The sequence below is a fragment of the Pelecanus crispus genome, chromosome 1 (genome assembly GCF_030463565.1).
Source record: "Pelecanus crispus isolate bPelCri1 chromosome 1, bPelCri1.pri, whole genome shotgun sequence".
Classification (NCBI taxonomy): domain Eukaryota; kingdom Metazoa; phylum Chordata; class Aves; order Pelecaniformes; family Pelecanidae; genus Pelecanus; species Pelecanus crispus.
In genome coordinates this window covers 69,703,168-69,725,200 of record NC_134643.1, presented here as the reverse complement: position 1 = coordinate 69,725,200, position 22,033 = coordinate 69,703,168, and the positions used below count along the sequence as shown (strand labels likewise).

At 40.3% G+C, this 22,033-nt stretch overlaps 1 protein-coding gene across 2 annotated transcripts in view; it reads right to left on the bottom strand.

The window, feature by feature from the left end:
- Window positions 1–21,594, bottom strand: part of WNK1 (WNK lysine deficient protein kinase 1) — a 105,276-nt gene extending 83,682 nt beyond the window's left edge. For both annotated transcript variants that reach the window (XM_075705894.1, XM_075705888.1), the window contains exon 1: window positions 20,815–21,594. In XM_075705894.1, coding sequence (XP_075562009.1) covers window positions 20,815–21,594 — 780 coding nt within the window. The remainder of the gene's footprint in view (window positions 1–20,814) is intronic.
- Between the last annotated feature and the right edge of the window lie 439 nt (window positions 21,595–22,033).

Here is a 22,033-nt window from a genome sequence, read left to right as displayed (position 1 = left end):
ACCAGGCAACAGAATGTGAGTAGGAGCAGGACGAAGTCCACATAAGCAGCAGTCTGGAAGCACCTGAGAACCAGTTCCTTTGCCCATCCTCTGTTGCCACTCCCGCATTTTCTTTAATTAACTCAGAAACAATCCAAGTGCCAAGATAAACTTTCCAATCAAAATTCTAATGTTTGAATGCTTAGTATCTAGAGATATTGATGAGAACCTCACCAATTCCTTCTGAAGAGTTTCAGGTAGCTCTGTAATTTTTTTTTCTCCTTAAGACCCTACCACTACAATATAAATAATTTTTTCACAGGATGGCTATGATCCAAATAGAGACCTCAGTACTTTCAATGAACAGCTGTGTCAAATAGTCTCTTGGGAGTCCAATTCTAAGACCTCTTTTGCTAGGGGATCAAAAGGTGGAAGTGTCATTTGATAGTTTTAAATCCTCAAAAGACGAGAAAATTCTTGAGAGTTTTCTTGTTACCACCACAAGGTTCTGTGCTTAGAACTTCAAGTTTCTTAGTTTGGGCTAGAAAATTGAATTATTACAAAAGAGGCAGAGAGGGAAGATAAATACTTTATCCACTCCTCATTTTCTAATTGTTTACCAAAAATGAGGGCCAAGTGTAAGCACCTGCTGCCACAGCACTGCAGAAATATTGGAAATAGGCTTCAGTAGCCAGCAATAATATTAGAGTACAGAGTAGCAAGTTTTAAAACTCAAAATTTATGATTAACTGCACCAGCGTCAATACTTAACAGCCTGCAATTGTGAAAGAAGGATGAGACCAACAGGCTGTACAATAAGCAGGAGCTGGACAGATGGATCACAGTCTCAGAGTTACAGTCCTATCTTCAAAGCTTTTAGCAGGCTGAGAAACTTACGAACACGCTTCTTCAGAATGAGTTGCAACATATCTGTCCATCCGAAACAGACATTCCCCCTCGTGATTCCACTTTGCAAGTAATAAAATCCAGACTGCATTGCAAACAAAGAACTGCAGTTCCCCCCCTCCTTGCTCTTACCCCGAGCACTTTGGCTACAGAGGCTATAGTTTTTTGATGCTATTTTAATCTCTGTGATGTTTCCAATGCATGTTGAACCTCACAGAAACCTTCTTGTAATTTGCTATTTCAAAGTATGCTTTCTCAGATAGACCTGGTCCACACTTAGTCACCTTCTGTTGAAGGTTCACATAGCCAATCAGTTTGGCTCTGCATCTGCAGAACACATTAATGATCACTACAAACCGAACTATGATATCCTGAGCACTTTCAACATACTAAATTGCTGACTCAGTCCAAACGACTCCATTTTAGAATTAGTCACACATATAAGGCTGTAAGGTGGAAACTGAAATTTGTGCCACTATGAACTCTTCTTATCTCAACCCACTTTAGTATGCTTGCATCTAAATACGACTTCACAAGATCTACTGGCAGCAATCAGCTTTGCAGAAATAGGACGCTTTTCTCCAAAATTCATGTTCTTTCCAAAGACAGACAGTGGAATGGGATGGTCTTGTAAGAACATGATGAAATCTTAAGACCATAGAAGAGACTATGGCTACAAGTACCCAGAATTTAATTTTTAAAAAATAGAGGGAACAATTTGCAGGTAATCCAAGGATAGCTGCCTTTTCCTATTATAAGTTCCTGCCAACCCTTCCTTCCAAAGCACTTCCAAGTTTCCACTTCCCAGGAGGGGCAAGCAACATTAGACATAGCACAGACCTGGCTCTGAGCTAATTAAAAAGGAATTCCCACACAATGTGCTAGATACTAAACACTAGAACAAAACTAAAAGCAGTCAAGTACTACTCTGATTATAGCTATGTTTAGACTGTTTAGATTTTTTGCACTTGTTTCATTTACATACATTTCTTTGGACTTTTATTTTTCCCATCCCTCTGCACAATCATGACTGCCATCATAAAAAAAACCCCACCACAAACATCTAACTCTGCTGTATGCATAGCAGCAGTGTTTTCTGGTGGCCCTATTTCACTTAAACTCTGAACATCAAGAGTCTAGTTTCATGTGAAAAATCCAAAAACTATTTAAAAGGCCAAACTGTAAACATACAAACTCCTGTATTTTAAAATACGTTAGACAGAAAAGGATAAAGTAAAATCTAGTAAAATATATACACACACACACACCATTCTATTCATACCATTTTTCCCCTCAAGGCTTGAGGGACAGCAGACAGATTTTGACAAGGGCATTTGCTTTTAAAATAATTTTAAAAATTTCACTTTGCAAGATGCAAATTTACAACAACTAAAGCCATTTGACCAGTATATTTTCATAGATGTTTCCATCAGACTAACTACAACATACCAGTACAAAAGCTAGTTCTCCATCATCTGAACGCTGAGGTTAATAGCAGGTTAATAGCTGCAAAGTCTGCTGCTTCTGCAAAACTAGAGGCTGCTGTTCTACAAAAGGTTTTCTACTTCAAAACTTCAATTCCTATTCCTCCAGAGAAACTTACGTCCTGATGAAGCAAGCCATTTCTGAGGATATGTCCTGGTTTCGGCTCGGATTGAGTTCATTTTCTTCCTAGTAGCAGGCATAGTGCTGTGTTTTGGATTGAGTAGGAGAAGAATGTTGAAAACAATGCTGATGTTTAGTTGTTGCTAAGTACTGCTTATGCTAGTCAAGGACTTTTCAGCTTCCCATGCTCTGCCAGGTGCACAAGAAACTGGGAGGGGGCACTGCCAGAATAGTTGATCCAAACTGACCAAAGGGCTATTCCATACCATATGATGTCATGCTCAGTATATAAACTGGGGGGGGTTGGCTGGGGGGCAGCGATTGCTGCTCGGGAACTGTCTGGGTATTGGTCAGCGGGTGGTGAGCAATTGCATTGTGCATCACTTGCTTTGTATATTATTATTATCATTATTGTATTGTTATTATTATCATTACTATTTTACTTTATTTCAATTATTAAACTGTTCTTATCTCAACCCAGGAGTGTTTCTCACTCTTACGCCTCCGATTCTCTCCCCCATCCCATCGGGGCAGGGGGAGTGAGAGAGCGGCTGCATGGTGCTTAGTCGCTGGTTGGGGCTAAACCACGACAGGATATTAAACTCTACTAGCTTGAACAGTTGCAATACAAACAAGGAAACTGAATTCTACTGTACAGCTTTCTATCTTGCATTTCCCATCCTGAGGGTTTGACTTGCACATGCTGTACAAAAAGCAATTACACATTTGTAAAACATAAAGTCAACACGCATTCTGAGTTGAACAAACTGTTTCATATGGCATCATATGGATGCTAACACAGATTACTGGCAGGCTAGAACATCGATCAAGTCCTTAGAGTTTAAAAAAGATAGTTTCCAAGTAAATCTAGAACATGTCACTTATTTTAAAGCTTTATTATCTGAAAACTTTTTACTTGGAAATATTTCCTCAGCTTAAAGACAACCCACCTGTCTCAACACTGATTTTAGGTCCCTACTTCACAACTCAGAAGTACAAAACCTTAAGGCGCCAATGGATGCAACAAAGCAAGCGCTTCTCTCTGAAGCATCTGTACCATCTTGGCTGAAGCTTCTTAAACAATTAAGCTCAAGACAGACACTTGGCTTGAAAACTTGCAGCCCAGGTGGCTAAGGTACATACCAGTTGGGCAACTGAAAGCAGGATCTTATGACAGGAATCAAACTTCAAGTGGTGCTACCTAATATATTAGTCCCATGTGTCCTGGTGAAGAATTTAAAAGTAGATGACCACTATGTAAATACAGAGCATTACCAACACATTTCTTCCAAAGACAGCTTGCAAAATTACAGACCATTACAGATCCAAACTCCAGGAAAGTTACATACTTATGCTACAGAGCTGACCTCTCGATCTGTTTGATTGACTGTACAGTGCAAAAAGTGCAGTAACTGAGTTCAGTAAGCAGGTTCCTAACACTGGATGAGTGAACTGTATTCACACTGTCAAGAGGAAAAAACAGCCAATTGTCATTCATGTTAAGCACACGCCTCCACCCACACTGTACTCACTCAGAGTATTACAACAATATATGCAACTGATTTCTCAGTTCTGGGCTCTTAGACACAGACTCTTTTGATTTCACTACAGTCCAGATTAAAACCAAAAAGTTTCATGGCATTAGACAAGATTTATTTGAAGAGTATTTCCAGTGACTGACAAGGATAAAGCTCATCTGGAAAGAGATACACGTTGTCCCTTAGATTAAGCTCAGCAGTCCTACTGAAGGAATCCGGTTCATCATGAACATGAAAGACAAATACGCGAATTTTCATACTTTCAGAAGCAAAATAGGTATCAACTTGCACATTATGCCAGCTGATGAGTGGTAATGCAAGGAAATTCAGTTACATACAGCTTAATAATAATTTTAACCATCATTTTAGGCATTGTCACCAAGTCTTGCACTGAACATTCAAATACTAAATTGTTGTGGTAGGATTTTTGCCAGCAATGCCCGGAGGGGCTGCAAAAGTAAGGAAAATGTCTCTTCATGTCACTTCACCCAAAGAACTCCCCAAAACAACTTCTCTTCTTGCCATGGAATAACCAGTTGGGTCCCTATAGCTAGCTTATAGAAGAACATCATTAGTACTAGTCAGGCATTGAATTAGAAGACAAGATACAAGACAGATGAAACCAAAACTCCTCATCCAATCAAACTTTTTTGCCATCGACACTACAGCAAGAATCATGTAGAACACTGAAGAAAACAAAAATCATGGCAAGTATTTCAATAGGAACAAGAATTTAAAAAAAAAGTGGTATTATTAGAAGTCTCCAAGTTATACCATCAGCAGTCATAGCCCTCTGGGGTAATGCGGGCATGTGGCTAGATATGAATAGCCTCTGCGCTTCCACCATTCAGGAAGAACTAGAAACGAAACAACACAATAGCCACAGATGCTTACAAAAAAGTGAAACTAAACTGATAAAAAAGCAAATTAATTCAGCTTGGTTTCCCCAATAAGACAGTCGACCTCTTATCTTTGATGAATGTGTCCCAAGATATGATATAAAGTGCATAGCACCACAACCCTTGATCTCTGCTTGACAGAAGTTGTCATTCAAGGCTCAAGATACTTTGTTATCCTACCACGTCTAGCAGACTGTTCAAAACTCGCATAAGACAGCTAGGCTAACAGCTATACTTGTTATTTCCAAGACCACACACTGATGACTCCTAGACCCTCAAACTGTAAACCTGACACTGAACTAGAAAATGGCCATTCAGATGAGGTTCCAGATGAAAGACTTTCTAGTGCTCTGACACCAAAGCAAGAGATCACACGCAAATATATACAGCTGAAAAAACACCAACGTTTATCAGAATATACCCTATCCCAGACAACTTATTTTATAGAAAGTCGGAGAACAGGGAGAACTGAAGCCCATCATGATTCTGAAGCAAGAAAGTTACAGACTTTTAAAAATACATATCCATAAACATCATTAGTACATCAATGAAAAGCATGCTTTCAGTTTCCATCATCGAGACCAACCATGTAGATTCAAACACAGCAGAAGTTTTCACTGAAGGACACATGCAATTCAAAGGCCAGAAAATCCTCATTAAAGGACTCCAGAATAGCTTTAGCCTCCCTAACTCCCACTAGACTCCCCAAACCTCTAGAGCTGCAAATCACCTCCTTCATACTGGCTGCAAGGGCTTCTATCGCAGAGGCACTGCATTAGTGATTTCTGCAAGCCAGAAGAAAACAATTTCTCAAACACAACGTACCTGGAATCAAAAGTGAGATCTATGCAGACAAGGCAACTCAACCAGACAACATTTTCGGGTTTTGTTTTGGGGTTTTTTTGTGGGTTTGGGGGGTTTTTTGGTTTGGTTTTGGGGGTTTGGGTTTTTTTGTTTGTTTGGGGTTTTTTGAGGCCTGTGGAGACTGGGAGCTAACAGTGTGGTCAGTTGCATTTATTGTTCCATTGTCTAAAAGTGTTAACCATAGACATTAAAAATATCTTAAGTACCCCTTTGAACTAGAAAGCTCTTTAGAGCAACAGGCACAACTCCTCTCAAGGTTTGAGAAGCAGGTGGCTTGACTAAAATATGGCCAATTTCCCTGGGTTTTTGATTTTTTTTTTTTTTAGCATAGTCTGTAGTTATTGCCAATTTTTCTTCTAATTCAGTTTCAGTCCTATACACTGCAGTCTTCACTAGTCAAGAACTACAGTCTTGCTTTACATTAGTTTCTGCAGAGAAGCTATTTTAAGTTAATGACCATGCCCATTCTCCCATTAAAGTGTTTTTTCAGTCATGTACTTAGCACTCAAGTTTTTTTTATGGCACTTTGTTTCACATTATGCTCAGCAGCCCATGCAACACACTGCATTTTGCAACCAAATAGCCAATGGCCGTTGGCAGACTTCCACCCCGCCTTTCTCAATATTATTGGAATAAATCAAGGCTTATTTGCACATGGATGGCAGCAAAAACCCTCTGCAACCTGCAAAGTCAAGTTAACCCCCTTAATTATCAGTGTCAAGTAGATTTATTACAAATCTCATTACACTTGATTCATTGTTAGCTAGGATCACATCAGGTGTCTCAGCTTTTTTGCTAGAAACCCATATTGAAACACAGACTGAGGATTATCAACTGGCCAAAAGACCACTGGGTAATAGTCTGGATAAATGTTCTTACCTAATAAAACTACCGAAGGAAAGGAGACAATTAGAAGATTTCAGAGCAATCCTTTTAGCTACTTTAGGAACAGCACCAGTAAAATCCAGCATCAGTGGCTGAAACATTACCATCAGTATAAGAGGACTTCCTGTAATACTCTAGAAAAAGAATGGTAACTTCACCTGAAAAAGGAATTTGCATTTAAGTGGTTCAACTTCATTCCTTCTTCTTTCAGTGAGTCTTAGACTGTTTCTAACAGTTTCATAGTACAGCTTTATTTCAAGTTAGAGTAATGCTTATGGCCCTCTAAACAATTTGGTCACCCACTTGTGATCCCAGTGACTCCTGATAAACTCACAGCTGTTGGACTGAGTATTTATACATGAAACAACTGACGTATTTCCATCTGGTCTTCATGACAAGAGGATGACTATATAGAATGGCAAATCACTACTGCTTCCAAACAAAACTCAGGGAAGAGGAAAGGGAAACTGCTGAGTTGGACTGCCCTTGACCCACGGCAAACAGACAACTCAGCTGTCACTTATGTTTTGGTCATTTGAGAAGCAGCATAAAGTATATCTGAAATGAGACACCCTATTCAGCTGAAGCTCAATCTAGTCCGTGGATTTTTTTTCCCTTCCTGGAAAGAGATTTGGCTTGAGAAGGGGGAAGGGAGAAACCAAGAGTATAAGGCAAATTCCCAAGAGAACCGTAAGCACATTTCCATGGATAAGATTGATTTACCAGCTGGAAAATCTAAGTTTGGAAGAAGGCCGCTCCAGGAGTCAAAATTTAGATGCAAGTTTTAACCATGCTCATTATTCTTTTAGGTAGGGTAGCCAAACAGAGACACAGATACAAAATCTGCTTCATTCCAAGGGGGTGTGGAGGGGGCCACTGGTGGAATCCTTGTTTTGCCAGATGCCTTATACAGGGACCACAGGAGGATTCAGGAAGGCCAAAGTTAGAAAATAAAGCAAAAAAGCAACGTTGGCAATGACAGATACTGTGTTTTGTTGGGGAGGGAGGAATGAGAATACTTCCTGAACAGGTAAGAAGCAAGAACAATTACCATTCCCACACAGGAACAAGAAAAACAAAAGATACCATTTCCCTGCGTATTATTGCCAGAGAAGATAAGGACAGAAGTCAAAGGGAAAGTGGAAAATAGTTTTCTACATCGTCAACCAAACTCATTATTTCCATTCTAAATTCCAACGCCAACTTCCTCAGATTTCATACTCCTCTTAAGTGACAAAATACACTTAAAACATCACTATGCTTACAGTCTGCTGCTTTTTAATTGCACTCATCCACACCAACCTAGTTAACATGCATATCAGTTGAGTCATTACCTGGTATTTATCAGTGATTTTAGATAGAGTAGTTGCGCTCCAAACTTTACAAGTTTACCCAAACCATGTGGTTTGTTGCAAAAAGTTATCAAGATCGTAAGTTGAGCAACATATACTCTTGGATGTGATACAACAGCAAAATCACACAACACAAGCATACTTTAGAAATTCAGTATTAGCTTATAAGCTGCCACATTAGAATCCACAACTGTTTTCTGACAGAGGTCAAACCACTGAAGAACTGTAGTGAAGCAAACCTTCAGTTAAACAATTTGGAACACCAACCAGCAATTTGCCATAATAGTAAATAAGAGGCTACCACAAAAAGAATTTTGGGAATTATTTTGCTGATGTTGAAAGCACAGCTAGCTGCTTTAGCACAGCTGATCCTGGCATACTTCCTTTGGTTAGCCTGACCTAATCTAAAGCTACTTAAGCTTTCTTCACAAAACTGAACCATTTCTTTGCTTCGCCATTTGAGATAACTGCTGTTTGCACTAGTATGCAAAGTTTTTCCTCACTCTTGTTCAACTCAACACTTTAGAGCTCTTCATCTATATATCTTATAAAACAGATCCAGAAAGCCTTCTGGAACAGCTAGTCATCTACCACTAACTAGGCCACACATGCTGGTTTGGGATATACCATAGAGTCATAGAATCATTTAGGTGGAAAAGACCTTTAAGATCATCGGGTCCAACCATAAACCTAACACTGCCTCTCCAGTTCCAAAAAAACCTCTTTCAACACCTAAATTATGGTCACAAAATTTTACCTTAGAGACAAAATGTATAGGTTCACAGTCTATTACAAAATACTAAGAAAATCCACAACGAATAGCAAGAAAATGTTCGCCATTACTGGTTGCTACCCTTATAAGCTCAAAGTCTGAATACATGCATAAAATGATTTTACACATTCATGTAAGTTACACAAATATTTAATCCACAAGTCTGTAAAAAATGAGCAACTTATGTATGTCAACAGTATGCAGCTTCTTGAATAAGATATTACTAAACTAAGAATACAAAGGGAGGTATTTTGGCAAAAAGCAGTGAAGAAATCCACAAACTTTAGCACAAGTATTGTATTAATGATGCTTTCATGAACTAGCCATTCACAGCAATGGGAAATTTTCAGAATCAATTCATTGTTTAAACTTGCCTGGTCCTACAACTTTAAAATTCATGTCATGTATATCCTAAGAAACAAGGTTTTTTGCTATTTCTCACCTTTGCCTTGCAATGCCTTTTCAACTCTCGAAGTTCCACCTAAGTCAACAGTAATGACAGATTTAAGTCTGCAGCTTCAATTCTGCTTAGTTTTCTGGGATTCACCCAAATTTGAGAAGTAAGATTTCATACTGGATGGGAGGAAGAAAAACTTTTTTTTTTTGAACCCTAGTCCCAAGATACAGACAAGACAACTGGTTATTTTTCCTATTTGAAGTAAGTGCTATCATATACATTTAGTCATGTTCAGTTGCACTGATATGCTGTAATTTGTGCTGTATTACTGGTCTGGCACTTTTTTTACCCTCTCCATACATACACAGTTCCACAACAAGCCCTATATCCCGTTTGATGCATCTATGCAAATACCTTGGAAACTCTAGGGACACCAACTGTAAGAAAAATCAGCAGTCTGTCAAAAAAGCAGAAAAGGAAGTGAACAGTATATGATAAACTATATTAGTCTAACCTGACTGTGGCAAGTTTTGCTTTATAGGCCTACTACTTGAATAAATTAAGAAACTAATTTGGACAAAACTTTTTCCATTACTAACACCCTGATAGAAGGGACAAATTACAAACTATAGGACCATTCTTAAATAGTTGCATTACAATCTAAAGCAACTGGAAAGATTTGTTCTCCTACACAGACAGAAAAAAAATGCAGTCCCTAAACAACAGGATGTTAACTACTTACTTGTTTTGTACATGAAACTTCGAGCACAAATGCAACTCCAACCAGAATTCCCTAGGATCTTTTCACTTTCTGCAAACACAAGATGACTACAACTTGAGAGGCCAAAATTCCTTGTTCTTCCTCCTCAGATTTCTCACAGGTTTTTTTTGTTGCCACAACCACTGAAAAGCACTGAACATTCAAGCAGGTCGTCTATAAAACCAAAGGGAAACCATAGGAAACACAGGCACGTTTTCCTAGAGGAAGCTTGATTACTAAAGACAGGGGGGTTTTCATTGCAGATCTTCAGGTACAGACCACGCACAATCTATTAATGTACTACAGCATTTAAGTCTTCAGCAGCAACCCAGAGCCTCTTCACTATTTTTTTCTTTTGTTCCTGAGGGTAACTACTGAACCTCTCAGATACGTTCAGGCTTGTATAATGAGATCAGCAAAAGAAATTATACCATCACCTGAACTGGCTCACAGTTGCCATCAAGAGGCAAACAAATTCAAATTCAAGTGCCCTGCGTAATTTCTGCTCCCTCCCCCGCCCCAGGTACAGACAACCTGAAATGCATTCTGCTTTCGAGCTGCTTCTCTGCAGAAAAAAGCTCAAGCTGCATGCAGAGGAAGTAGAAAAAACCACAGAAAAAACATTCTAAAACTAAACTTAAAGTCTTATTTTTGTATCAGACATTTCTGCAGTTTCTCCATTTTTAGCACACTGTTCCTGGCAAACCTAGCAACTCACTAAACCCCAAATCACGATAAATACAAATAAAACCCATGCCCCCAAAGGCCATTCTACATACTGACGATCTCTACTTGCCTACAGAGGCAACTCAGAGAGGGCAATATAAAAAAAAAAAAAAAAAAAAAAGAACTTCCATCACTTTTCAGACAGTATTTCTTACTGTAGGATACTCGTCTGAATGGACTGCTTCTCAAGGACTCTCCAATTCAAGTTTAGTCTCACTTACCATAGTTTTTTGCTTTAAGGAAGACTCAAAGGCTCTGAGCCCAAACCAGCTATAGCAAAACAGAGTACATTAAGTTAGCATCTTGCGTATTTATATGGATACACAACTTACATTTCCGAAATGAAAGCATACCATAAGCAGCTGAATAAAGAGACAAACCAAAAATAGTTTTATACTGAAAAATATCTGTAGGAATAAAAGCCTCACTTAAAAGAAGCAAACTTGAAAACAGACCTGGTAACATTTTGCAACATTTAAGCAAAACCTGCTAACAGTTCAGAAATTGTCATTAACAGATGCCTATTATGTAAGTGTACACAGATTTGCAGACAGACAATCAGCCTGGATTGCTGAAGCTTTTAATAGCAATATTTGTGGGTTATTGTTTGTATGTCATTAGTCTTTGCCAGGATAGAAGCAGTCAAAATACATTCAGATTGGGGTCATAAACTTGCCAGCAACAGTCAGCAAAGCAGAAACAATTCACAGGGTTACCCTAAGAGAGTAAAATGTCCAAGGAAAACTGGATAACACCATCAGTTGGATAGTCTTAAACTATCATGAGACTATATTAACCAGCCAAAACGAGATAAAATGCACATAATTGTTGGTATCAGCTTTGTACTACCTTCCATTTAGCTCAGCATTCCTACAGAGTTGTTTCAGATTTGCCCCAATTACAAAGAGATCAGTTTTCCTATTCTTTCCAATTTTTTCTAAATAGTGGTAATAAACTCTCAGTCACTTAAATGAGTTTTTCCATTTGTAGCTTTTTGCTTTCTGTTGCTAGCCCCAAATCTGCTATCAGAACCCACTATCTTCAGCTACTGACGCAATGAAATTAGGAACGGCTGAAACCATCCAGATGAAAGAGATGATCCAGAGTAGCTAAACAGAAACAACAAAGCCTCTCCCTCATATAATGGGTCTAATAAAACTTATTTTCCACACCACCTGCTGTCCTAAAACATAAAAATAGCTGTTCAGTGGATAGCTATCGAAAGTTTCTATCAATGACTGCTTATTAACAGAGGCAATAAGACCTGAACCATTCTGAACTAAGGCTCAAAATACAGTATCCACATCACAAGTTATCAGACTTACCAAAGCTTCCTCTTTGTTTTAATCTTACTGGTAACATGCTAAAAGGAGTCCTGCTAACCACTCACAAAATCAGAAGACTTGAAAAGCACCACAGTGATCTTGTCCTGAGCACAGATACTCCAGAGGATTGCTGCCCAGACTACTGCCAATAGATGAACTGGATGATTTCAGAATCATACTCTTGGGCACACTGAGTACAAAAAGAAATGGTATCCCCTACATTAAAACACACAGCCCTGGGCAAAGCATTAGTTCCAGTGTCATTGACACATCACTTAAAAGCTCATAGATATTTTAGTTACAAATAGATGGCCATGAAGTATAAACATACTTTTTGCAGGATTTCTAAACTAAGAATGCAGGTAGCAATCCCAAAGATTCTGCTTATTCCTAAAATGATAAATCCAAGCTTGGTAAGTTTGCCTCCCTGAGTGATTTAGAATGAGTTATCCTTGCAAAAATTGCTTGCTGCTTTATGTAGATACTAATACTTAAACAGCTTCTGGAAGACAAAAAAATACTGACACAAGTCTATTTTTTAGCAAGCTGCAGTTTCTTTTGCTGAAAAATAAACTAAGAGCATGTTAAGTTGCTTGTGAGCCATGCAGAGTAGCATACAGTGCTGCTAGGAAATGCCCAGGGAAATCTGGAAGTGCTTTAAAATAATCTGGGTATATGCAATGCACCTGGCTTCACCAGGTAGAAAGTCCAGAGTAAGTTTGAGAACCGAACCTGAATTCTTCTGGTCACTGTATTCCATCCCAGTTATTTTACTCTGGTTTATTAGAAAAAAAGACAACTTGGCAACATCTGTGATGATCGTGTTGCAAGGATCTCCTTTTGTGTTAAGAGGACAGCATGACATAGCATAGAACATCATTAACACAAAGCTTATCCTTTGCTGCATGGAGTTAAGGAGTATTCTGCAGGTGGTGCCTGTAAGACAAGAAGTGAGCAAGCTCCCTTTCTCAAGGATGACCTCAGGCGAGCCACAGATTCAATCCTAGTCACCTCTTCACTTCCCCTGGCTCTCCCAAGGGGAATAATGAGGGCAACCAAAACCACACATTGAGAAATGCTGGTATGACAATTTCTAAATATGCTGACGAAGTTGAAATAACATAGAAAGAAGGATATCTGTAGTATCTTGATCAGAGACATTCAAACACTGTCTAAGTTTCAGTACCTAGCCTGGATCATTCTCAAAATCAGCTAGAAGAAAATCGTGGTGACTGTAAGCAGCTTCCACAAAAATACTTATGAAGCCAGTATAAAAAGTTGAGTCTCATTTGTTAGGACAAGAATTTTAACACCGTATTTGAAAATATTTTCAGATGCCTCATGTTAGATAAAAGCCTTCAACTACTCTGAAAAAAACTGATTTTCAAGCAGCACTACAAATCCAGCTATTTAGAATAGGAATTGTTTCAAGTATACTGGAGGAGTGTTTTTCCAGACATGGTGTACGCACATCACCATCAAGTTAAAACCATGGAATCATTATCTAAAGTTTTAAGACTCGGAAACAGTAACTTTCTACCATCTGCTATTAAAAAAAACCCACACATGCTCTGCCAAGAGAAAGTCTTATGCCCAGCTGCGGAAGCACTGCAAACTTGCATGATATTTATTCTTTTTCTTATAGCACAAATGTTACAGCCATTATGTCTGTATTTCCATTTTTCATAAGTTAATAGCTCTCAAGACTAAGACAAGCTTGAAACTGTGAACTTAAAGACTGAAACAGAAAAATACTCAACTTTTATTTCAACTCAACCATGATTTGGAAGAACCAATTAGCAATCTCAGGAAAAAAAAAAAAAAACCGTTGATAATCTTTACAGGAAGCGAGAGTTTCTGAAGAGATGCATGACAGGAAGCATCAAGGCTGCCACTGCTCAGCACAAACTTCGTCACATGCAGTATGGAGAAGCTGGGTAACAGTCGGAGCTGTGCTGTTTAACAAGATGCTGGTATGAAACAAAAATGACGACAAAATAAGAAAAAGAACATGTGGCCCAGAGGGATGTTGCTAATCAAAAGGTACTGAATCTACACTGCACCGTGCACTGCATCCATGGAGACTACCACAGATCTATTATTGCTTGTTTTATTTATTACTCTGCTAGACAGCTCTCAAAGGACTCTATACAGGATGTCTCATGGGAGTTTTATCAGGTGGGGTTTTCTTTCCCCTCTCAAAGAAAGATTATAGTCCTAATACTTTTCCTTAGCCCTCAAAAATTTAGTTATGAAGCTAAGCATTTTTATTTAAAACCACAACAGCCCAAAACAAATCCCATTTAAGAGATTTAATTCTGCAGCTCTCAAACCCACCTGAACTGACAAATAAGAACCTGTTTATTTCTGTAAGAAATGCTGCATTTTCAGAACATACTTATCGGATTATATTTATTGCCTTGCAACCAGCCAGTTACAAGTTGAATCACAGCCATCTCCAAAAGTGATATCCCTTTGAGGTAAGATTATTTTCCTAAGTAGAGGTCTCCTAACAGCTGCAGCTCCAGAATGTACTTTAAAGCTCCCTTCTCTCTTTCAGGGTCACCTTTGTAAAGTCTGAGGGAGCCTGACCACTGTTTATACTTCTGTAGGTAATTAGTCTGGCTCCTTTCCCATGTCATTTATCAAGTTGTCAATTGTATCAATTATAGCACGACCACTCAGGAATATAGCTGGGGTGTGTTTGCTAGCCAAAGGAGAAATTTTCACAGCAGAGATCTGAAGCCAGTAAGTACCAGTAACTTGTTCTACCCTATGACATGGAAAACCAACACAAAATTTCAAGTTCCCTACACACGCACACTTGAAGACATTTGGAAATCCAATGTAACCTGAAAGTGTTATAAACCAATTATACGCTTATGGTTGTACAGCTTTTTGCTTTCAGTATTTTGGAATTTGTAAAGCTGAGAACAGAAAAAGAGCTCATAAGGACAGAATGATGTTCACAGAGATTATCACATACCTTTATTAATCTACATTTGTGACAATTATGCATCTGACCCAGAAGTAGTCATGAACGGGAGGCACACTACTGCTGTCACAGTGGCTGTAGCCACATACAGTTATGCTCACAGACTACTGGAGTTATTTTAAACACTGATGTGAAGTACGGGGTAGGCACTGAAGTCACCATACTGGATCAGACTTCAGCTTGATCTGTTTCAGCAGAAGTTGTATAATTAATAAATATTTATGTATAATAAATATACAATAATATATAATGTATAATAAATATACAATAAAAAAATACATTTTTAAATATTCATAGTTAAACCACAGTTAGAGCTTTCAAAGAATATGTATTTGTTTCAGGATGTTGACTATTCCTCCAGAACTAGCAGAATGTAATCATTTTCCAATAGCACTTAACAGACAGATGAATTCCAGGTCCACACTTCTCAGCTTCCTCTCACTGCACAAAGGTTTTGATCTGGTTTTCCATTTTGCTTTAATGTAGCTACACAATTGCGCATCAGAGCTAGCATCTTTGCAGTCAGGCCTCTTAGTGAGCAATATGCAACCGGCTTTAAAAAAAAAAAAAGACTACAGAATGCCACAGTTATGTGTTACAAGACCTTTTTTGGTTGTCAGACTTGAACGTGCAGCTTCTGAAACATTCCCAGCTCAGGCACTCCAGAAAGCAAAGGGATTTTTAAGAATTATACTTTGACTTCAGTGAGCTGATATTTATCACGGTGAGCCTGCAGTGGAGTCTATACTCCAGAGTATAGAAACTACATTCCATTGCTGTCTGCTGACCTAAAAAAAAATCAGTATTAAACAAAGCTTTAAGTCTAAGAGATAAAGATAGGTATAGTTAAATCTGAAGTGTCACTAAAAATGAAGATATACATCATACCCAAGCAACTTCCTGTACTGTGAGTTTTAAGTTAACTTCTATACATTGTTACACTCAAAAATTCTGACATACGGAAATACTATTTAGCACCTCACTACTTCCTGTAATAAAGTGCTGAACAGTTGCATTATAATTTTTTACCAGAGTGCACTACAGAATCTCATGGTTCACATTTGGTTATGACATTATGCTTGTTCTCAACTGTTTTTTCATTGCTACTGCCTACGTAAAGAAAAATCCATTTCTAAGTTGGACTATTTGTACACTACACTTGGTCTATAGTTAACAGTCTGCAACGGAATTGCATACATGTAACCTACACTAGTTTATTACTCAGAAAATTTAAAACTAAAGGTAACCCAATTCACATTCAGCTTCCTCTCAAAGTAGTAACGAGTGCAAGATACTCTTCTTGCACCACTTTCACCTCCTAAACTCATTTCTTGCCCCTAGAAGCTCTATCTTGCTTAGAGACAGCCCTCAACCTCCTTTTCCCTTTCAGCAGCTCACATGTTAAGCACAACAACCTAACACTGCACTGAAACCAGAGTGACAATGGCAAAGTGACATACCAGCAAGAAGACGCATTCATGAACTCTTAAGTGCTGACTGACCAACCTACCCTTTCTGTCAAAGAAACACAAAGTACAGGAGTGATACCACACATACCAGACAAGCGGTGCAGTTCTCCAATGCACAGTTTACCAGGAATGTGTTTTCAACTAATGTAAATATCTTTCTAACAGTTTCTAAATTATGCTTTCTTTAAGAGAAGACACTGTCCAAATAAAAGAAGGTTAAGTCTTCAAATGCCTGACAACATATAGTTCAAAAAAAAAAAAAAAGCTCAATTTACCTTCCATATCATCAAGCGCACTTTCTTATTTGAAAAGTTACTAATTTGAATGACAGCACCCAGAGCAATAATTCTAGACACAAGATTTTGCCATCCAGTAAGTGACTGCACCACCCTGTATTGTTCTGTAAACCAGAAGTTAAATGACAGTCTTGATTTAGAACCAACTCAAACTGCAACAGGACCCAGAGGATGACATACTACCCCCAAGATTTGGCTTTTACAGTCAACTACGTGACTCTTACTACCTTTGGCATAAGAGTATTACTTCGCATAGATAAACTTAATGCAACAGGAAAAGGTATCACATTTTAGCCACAATGTTACCTGAACTGTACAGAGGTGACAAAAGACTTACTGCTCAGAAATGTAATTTAAAAAGACTAACCAGTAACACAGGTTAGTGTGTTATACACACTGTAGGCTGTACAGGAAGAGTTATTTTAAATTAAAATAGAGAACAGGGGCAGTAACCACTTTTGCCGACTTCTACTTACTTAAAGACCATTAAAGCACTAACCCTAACTACCACTACACTCGATTTATGAGATGTGCTAGTGACAACAGTAGGAGGCACACTTGACTCAGAATAACTAGAGTTGAGATGAATGTATACAATGGGAATAAAAGTGTTTGAAGGCTAACGCTACACTAGCAATTTCCTTGCAGTAACTGAAGCTGAGCATTGACCCTAAGCAGTTGCTGCTGAGCTCTTCACAGCTCACGCATGCTCACAGCCTGGTAGTTACTTCACATTTAAATACCTGCATCCAATATTCAAACTAGATTAGGCTACAGTTTGCTTCATATAGACAGGCCACATAGTAAACTAGGATAGCCCATCAGCCACACCTTTATTAGGATTTATGTTGCACATCTATAAGCAACCTTGAAATACTCAATTCCTTCAAATCGAATCTTCCCATCTTCCACAGATCAAGAAAAATTAGAGTCTTGGCCAGGACCTTCCTTGCTGGAGATATTAACACCAACATTAGGTCGCCCATAGAATTTCAGCTCTTTCTCCTTCCACTTCCTCCACAGTTCAGTACATCAAGCATAAGGGGCATTACAAGGCAGTTTGAGAGCGTTCTTAAGGATATGGAGCAATATTTTCCAGAGTATCAGCAGAAGCTTGGAAACCCAAGCTCCATTTGATAAACAGCACCCAAACTCCCTTCAAAAGGAAGCCTATTGACACTGTGAGATTTTACACTTTATCACTACAGAGCACATACATAAAAGTCAGGTATAGTTGCATTATTCAGCATTAAAAAGTAATTCTGCCAGAGACCATCACAAAGTCTTCTGTGCTGTCCTTGATTCACAAGATTCCTACTACATAATTTGCTCCAATACTTAAACACTGTAGTTTAACTGAGTTGAAAGCAGCTGGCATCTTGCTTCCTTCCAAACAGCAGAAATTTTAAAGAAACTGAAGCATTCAAGGTACACTAGAAGAGCCTGAAAAGAACATACACCCGAAGACTCTGAAAAAGTACAAGCTGTTCTCACCCCATTCTGTTATACATCTTGCAATCAAGAATTGTGATACACCCTTATCAACTTTGGACAAGCCATGAGAGGAACAACTTAGTCTGCATAATCATGCTAAGCAGCCTCATTCCGGCAGCACTACAGTAGCACTGTTTGGAAGACTCTAGAGAGGTGGGACACCTAGGATGCCTACGCTTCCTAGCATGAATACAGAGAAGAAAAGCTATTCTATTGCTAAGGAACACTATTTCAATACAATTAAAAGTAATCATCAGTTAGTTATTATGGTTGGTGTAAGACAGCACAGAAGAAAACCATTCACATTTCCCTAATAAAATAATTATGCTTTGAAGGTTCACCAATCACCAAACCAGGGCATTCTGGAAGACCAACAACATCTAAATTTCAGTCCATCTCTGTGAATCCAGATTGTATTTTGATACAAATCACGCGTAACAAATATCACTAACCTGTCAACAATTATATTTTCCTAGAGAACGACATACCCATCATACCAACAAATACCAAGTTCCTCCTTTTATTTCTAAATGCAAACAATAGAACAGGCCTTAATCTTAAAATATTCTACTAGCTGTAGAGTCTAGCTCCTTTAGCAAATACTTTTAACAGCTATAAAATTTATATTGCTGTTTCAAAGACGTATGCAGTCTCCTTATGAGAGGAAAACTACAGCCCTCAGAATAATTTAACCCACAAGGCACTCCTGTAACGTAGTTAACTCCCAGGCAAAACATCAAATATTTCCCCCTTACAAATCTTTTCATTCATGCTTTTTGCAATCTGTTATTTTAAGTACTACTCATGAAATTCTTCAATCAACTGAAGGCTCGGCAACACACTCTTTATAAAGGAGCTTCTTTATTAAATTGCTTCAAAGAAGGCGCTTCTTTAGACAGTTTGTCCACATGGTACCGATGATGATTAACACACTTCAACAGAGGCAACGTTAGCTTAGTGACTGATGCCAAGCTGACTTTAGTTTCTAGCCAGTAAGTCAAGTGTAAAGCTTAAAACAGATTTCAGGGGTTAAAGTCAAGGAACTCCAAAACTGCAAAGATTAAAATTTCAAATAAAAGTCATATAATTTTGGTAGATTATTGATCTCCTCGCAGTTCAAGCTGCACATGAACAGTTTAAGCAGAGCCCAACATGGGTAATTTCACTTTCTGACCTAAAATTAATGCTCAAAAGAAGACCACAGTAAGTACGTAGCTAGCATGGAGGAGCAAGGCATGGTTAAGGGTCACAAAGAAAACTGGAAGCTTCCTTCCACAGTCAGTAAGCACAGAATAACAGCAATAACATAATCAACCAAGATACTGGTAGAATGCCTGAGCAATCATCCAAAAGCAAACATGAATACAAGTCAAGGAGTCTCTTAAATTCTCTCAGTTTGACTGGAATAGATATAAAATGGCTTTTGAGGGGAAAAAAGTTTTGGTGCAATTACGGCAATCTATCATTTGTGAGCAGCTAACTGCTTAAAAACCCCTCAAAGACTTCTGGGATTTTGACCCAATACTTTTTGTCTGCCCTAAATTGGATGGGAACGTATGCAATAATAAACCCATACTACATGAACCCCTCTATGGATTGCATCGAAACCCAACACTAGAAAACAAGCACTATCATTTTAATTTAATGCTGTGGCTTTGAAAACAAACTAGTACACAACGTATTTATTTGTTCCTGGTACTCCAAGCTCTTCCCACTTCTTTTAAGGTCGTTGCACAGCAACCTGTGCCTTGGTTATACAAGCTCTGACTCGTGCGGAACTAAGGGTGTTCTTGCCATTGTTAGACTGGGCTTCTACAGAACTCTGGCTCTGCTCAGGCCAGAAACTTGGTAGGAGAGTAGTATCTTAGTCCAGTGTAATCCACCAGTCATTTGGAAAGGTTAAACTTCAGGGGACTTTTTAAAGCTTCGGAAAGGAAACAATTACTTTCTTCCTTTCCTTGTGCCTGTATCAAGTGTGAACCCTGGAACTGAGAATAAAAAAAAAAAAAGCGCTGCAAAACTAAACAGTGTGATGCGCTACATGACTTCGTGAATATTCTAGTATTACTTCCGACAAGAATCCACTGCCACAAACATATGAAATGTCTGTGAAATTAACATTTTCATATTTTTTCTAAGAAAAACACCTAAACAAATTTTGAAAAACTAAGGCTAGCTCACATTGACATTCACTTACACATTTTCCCTCAGCCTCCCTGAAGCTGTGTACAAGAATTTTCACAATCCTCCAAGCTACCTTTTGGAGGCGTAAAATGCAAGATGCTGTAAGAAACAGAACTGCAGTGCATTTTTTTGATGATAAAGCTAAAAAATTCTTCAGTGAGCAGAGTATTTAAAAGAATCAAAAGGCAAACTGACTCCAAGGAAAGGCTGCACCTTTCTTCCAAAGGAGTGCCTCAGGTAAGGTCTGCAGCTCCCTGTCTGAATAAAGCAGGCCTCGAGTTGACAGATTTTTACCTCCTTGAAGCACACAGCCTAGCACCTGGGAGAGTGACTGCGCTTTAGTAATTCACCATTTTTATTTATTTTACCTGCAGCTCACACCAGGCGACTTCCACAGTGGTATCCGTATCCAGTCCTTTATACACAGTTTTGAAAGAGCCTCTTCCAATCTCGATGTCAAACTTCAGGAAACGGCCATCTGGGGAGAAGCCCACTGCCTTGGTCTCAAGCTCTTCAATGTCTTCCTGCTGCGTTCTCCGCTCCTCAAATTCCCGGCTGGCAGCCGTTGCGCTGCCAGCGGCGCTGGTGAGGGGTAGCGCGGTTGCCTCATCCTCCTCCTCCTTGGGCAGCAGCGGGGCGGCATCCTTCGAGGCAGGGGGCTCCTGAGCGGACTGTCCTTCGAGGGGAAGCGGGGCAGGCGGTGGCGGCTGCTGCAGCAGCGAGGGAGCCTGGGCAGCGCTGACAGGGATGCAAGAAGTCCGGCTGACACACTCGGGAGGAGAGACCAACGGAGCGGCGCTGCCTCCCGAAACAGGGGCCGAGGGCGCTGCGGGCTGCAAACTGGGTAGCTCCAAGGCCGTCGCGTTGGAGTCGCAGATCACGCTACGGCGGAAGAAGCGGTGCTCGGTGGCTGCCGCCCCTCGGCTGTCCTTGTCCATGGTGTGGCGGCGGCGCCGGTACTCTTCACTACGGCCTCCACTCCCGGCTCCGCCGCCTGCTCCACCGGCCCCGGAGGCTGCGTGGTCGGCGGCAGCTCCCAGCTTCTCCCCGATGGAGCTGTCCGAGCTGGAACCGTTCTTGGGCGGCGGCGGCGGGGGAGCCAGGAAGCGCGGGGCCGGGGTGCCGCTGTCTGCGGCGCCCCCCGACATCGTGCCCCGGGGGAGCGCTGCTAGGGCGAGGCGGCGGCGGCGGGGGGGGGGGGGGGGAGGCGAGGGAAGGGGCCGGTCACTGAGCGGGGAGCGCGCCTGTCCGCGGCTGCCGTTGCAGCTGCGACAGAGGAGGGTCCCAAGGGCTCCTTACGGCGGAGCTGGGAGGCGGCTGCTGGGGAGGCTGGGCCGGCGGGGTGGGTCCTCGGTCAGTGTCTGCATCCATCCTGCAGCGGGGAGCCGGGCAGCGGGGCCGACATGGAGCACCAGGAGCGGAGACGGGGCGCGGGGATGGGGGCGGCGAGGGGTGGAAGAGCCCAAGCACCGGGCCCGGGCGCGGAGGGAGGCGCCCCGAGGCAGGCCCCCGACCGGGGAGAAGCCGGTGCCTCGCCCGGCCGCTGTAAGGCGAGGGGAGCGCGCTGCGGTTATTCCCCGGCGATGG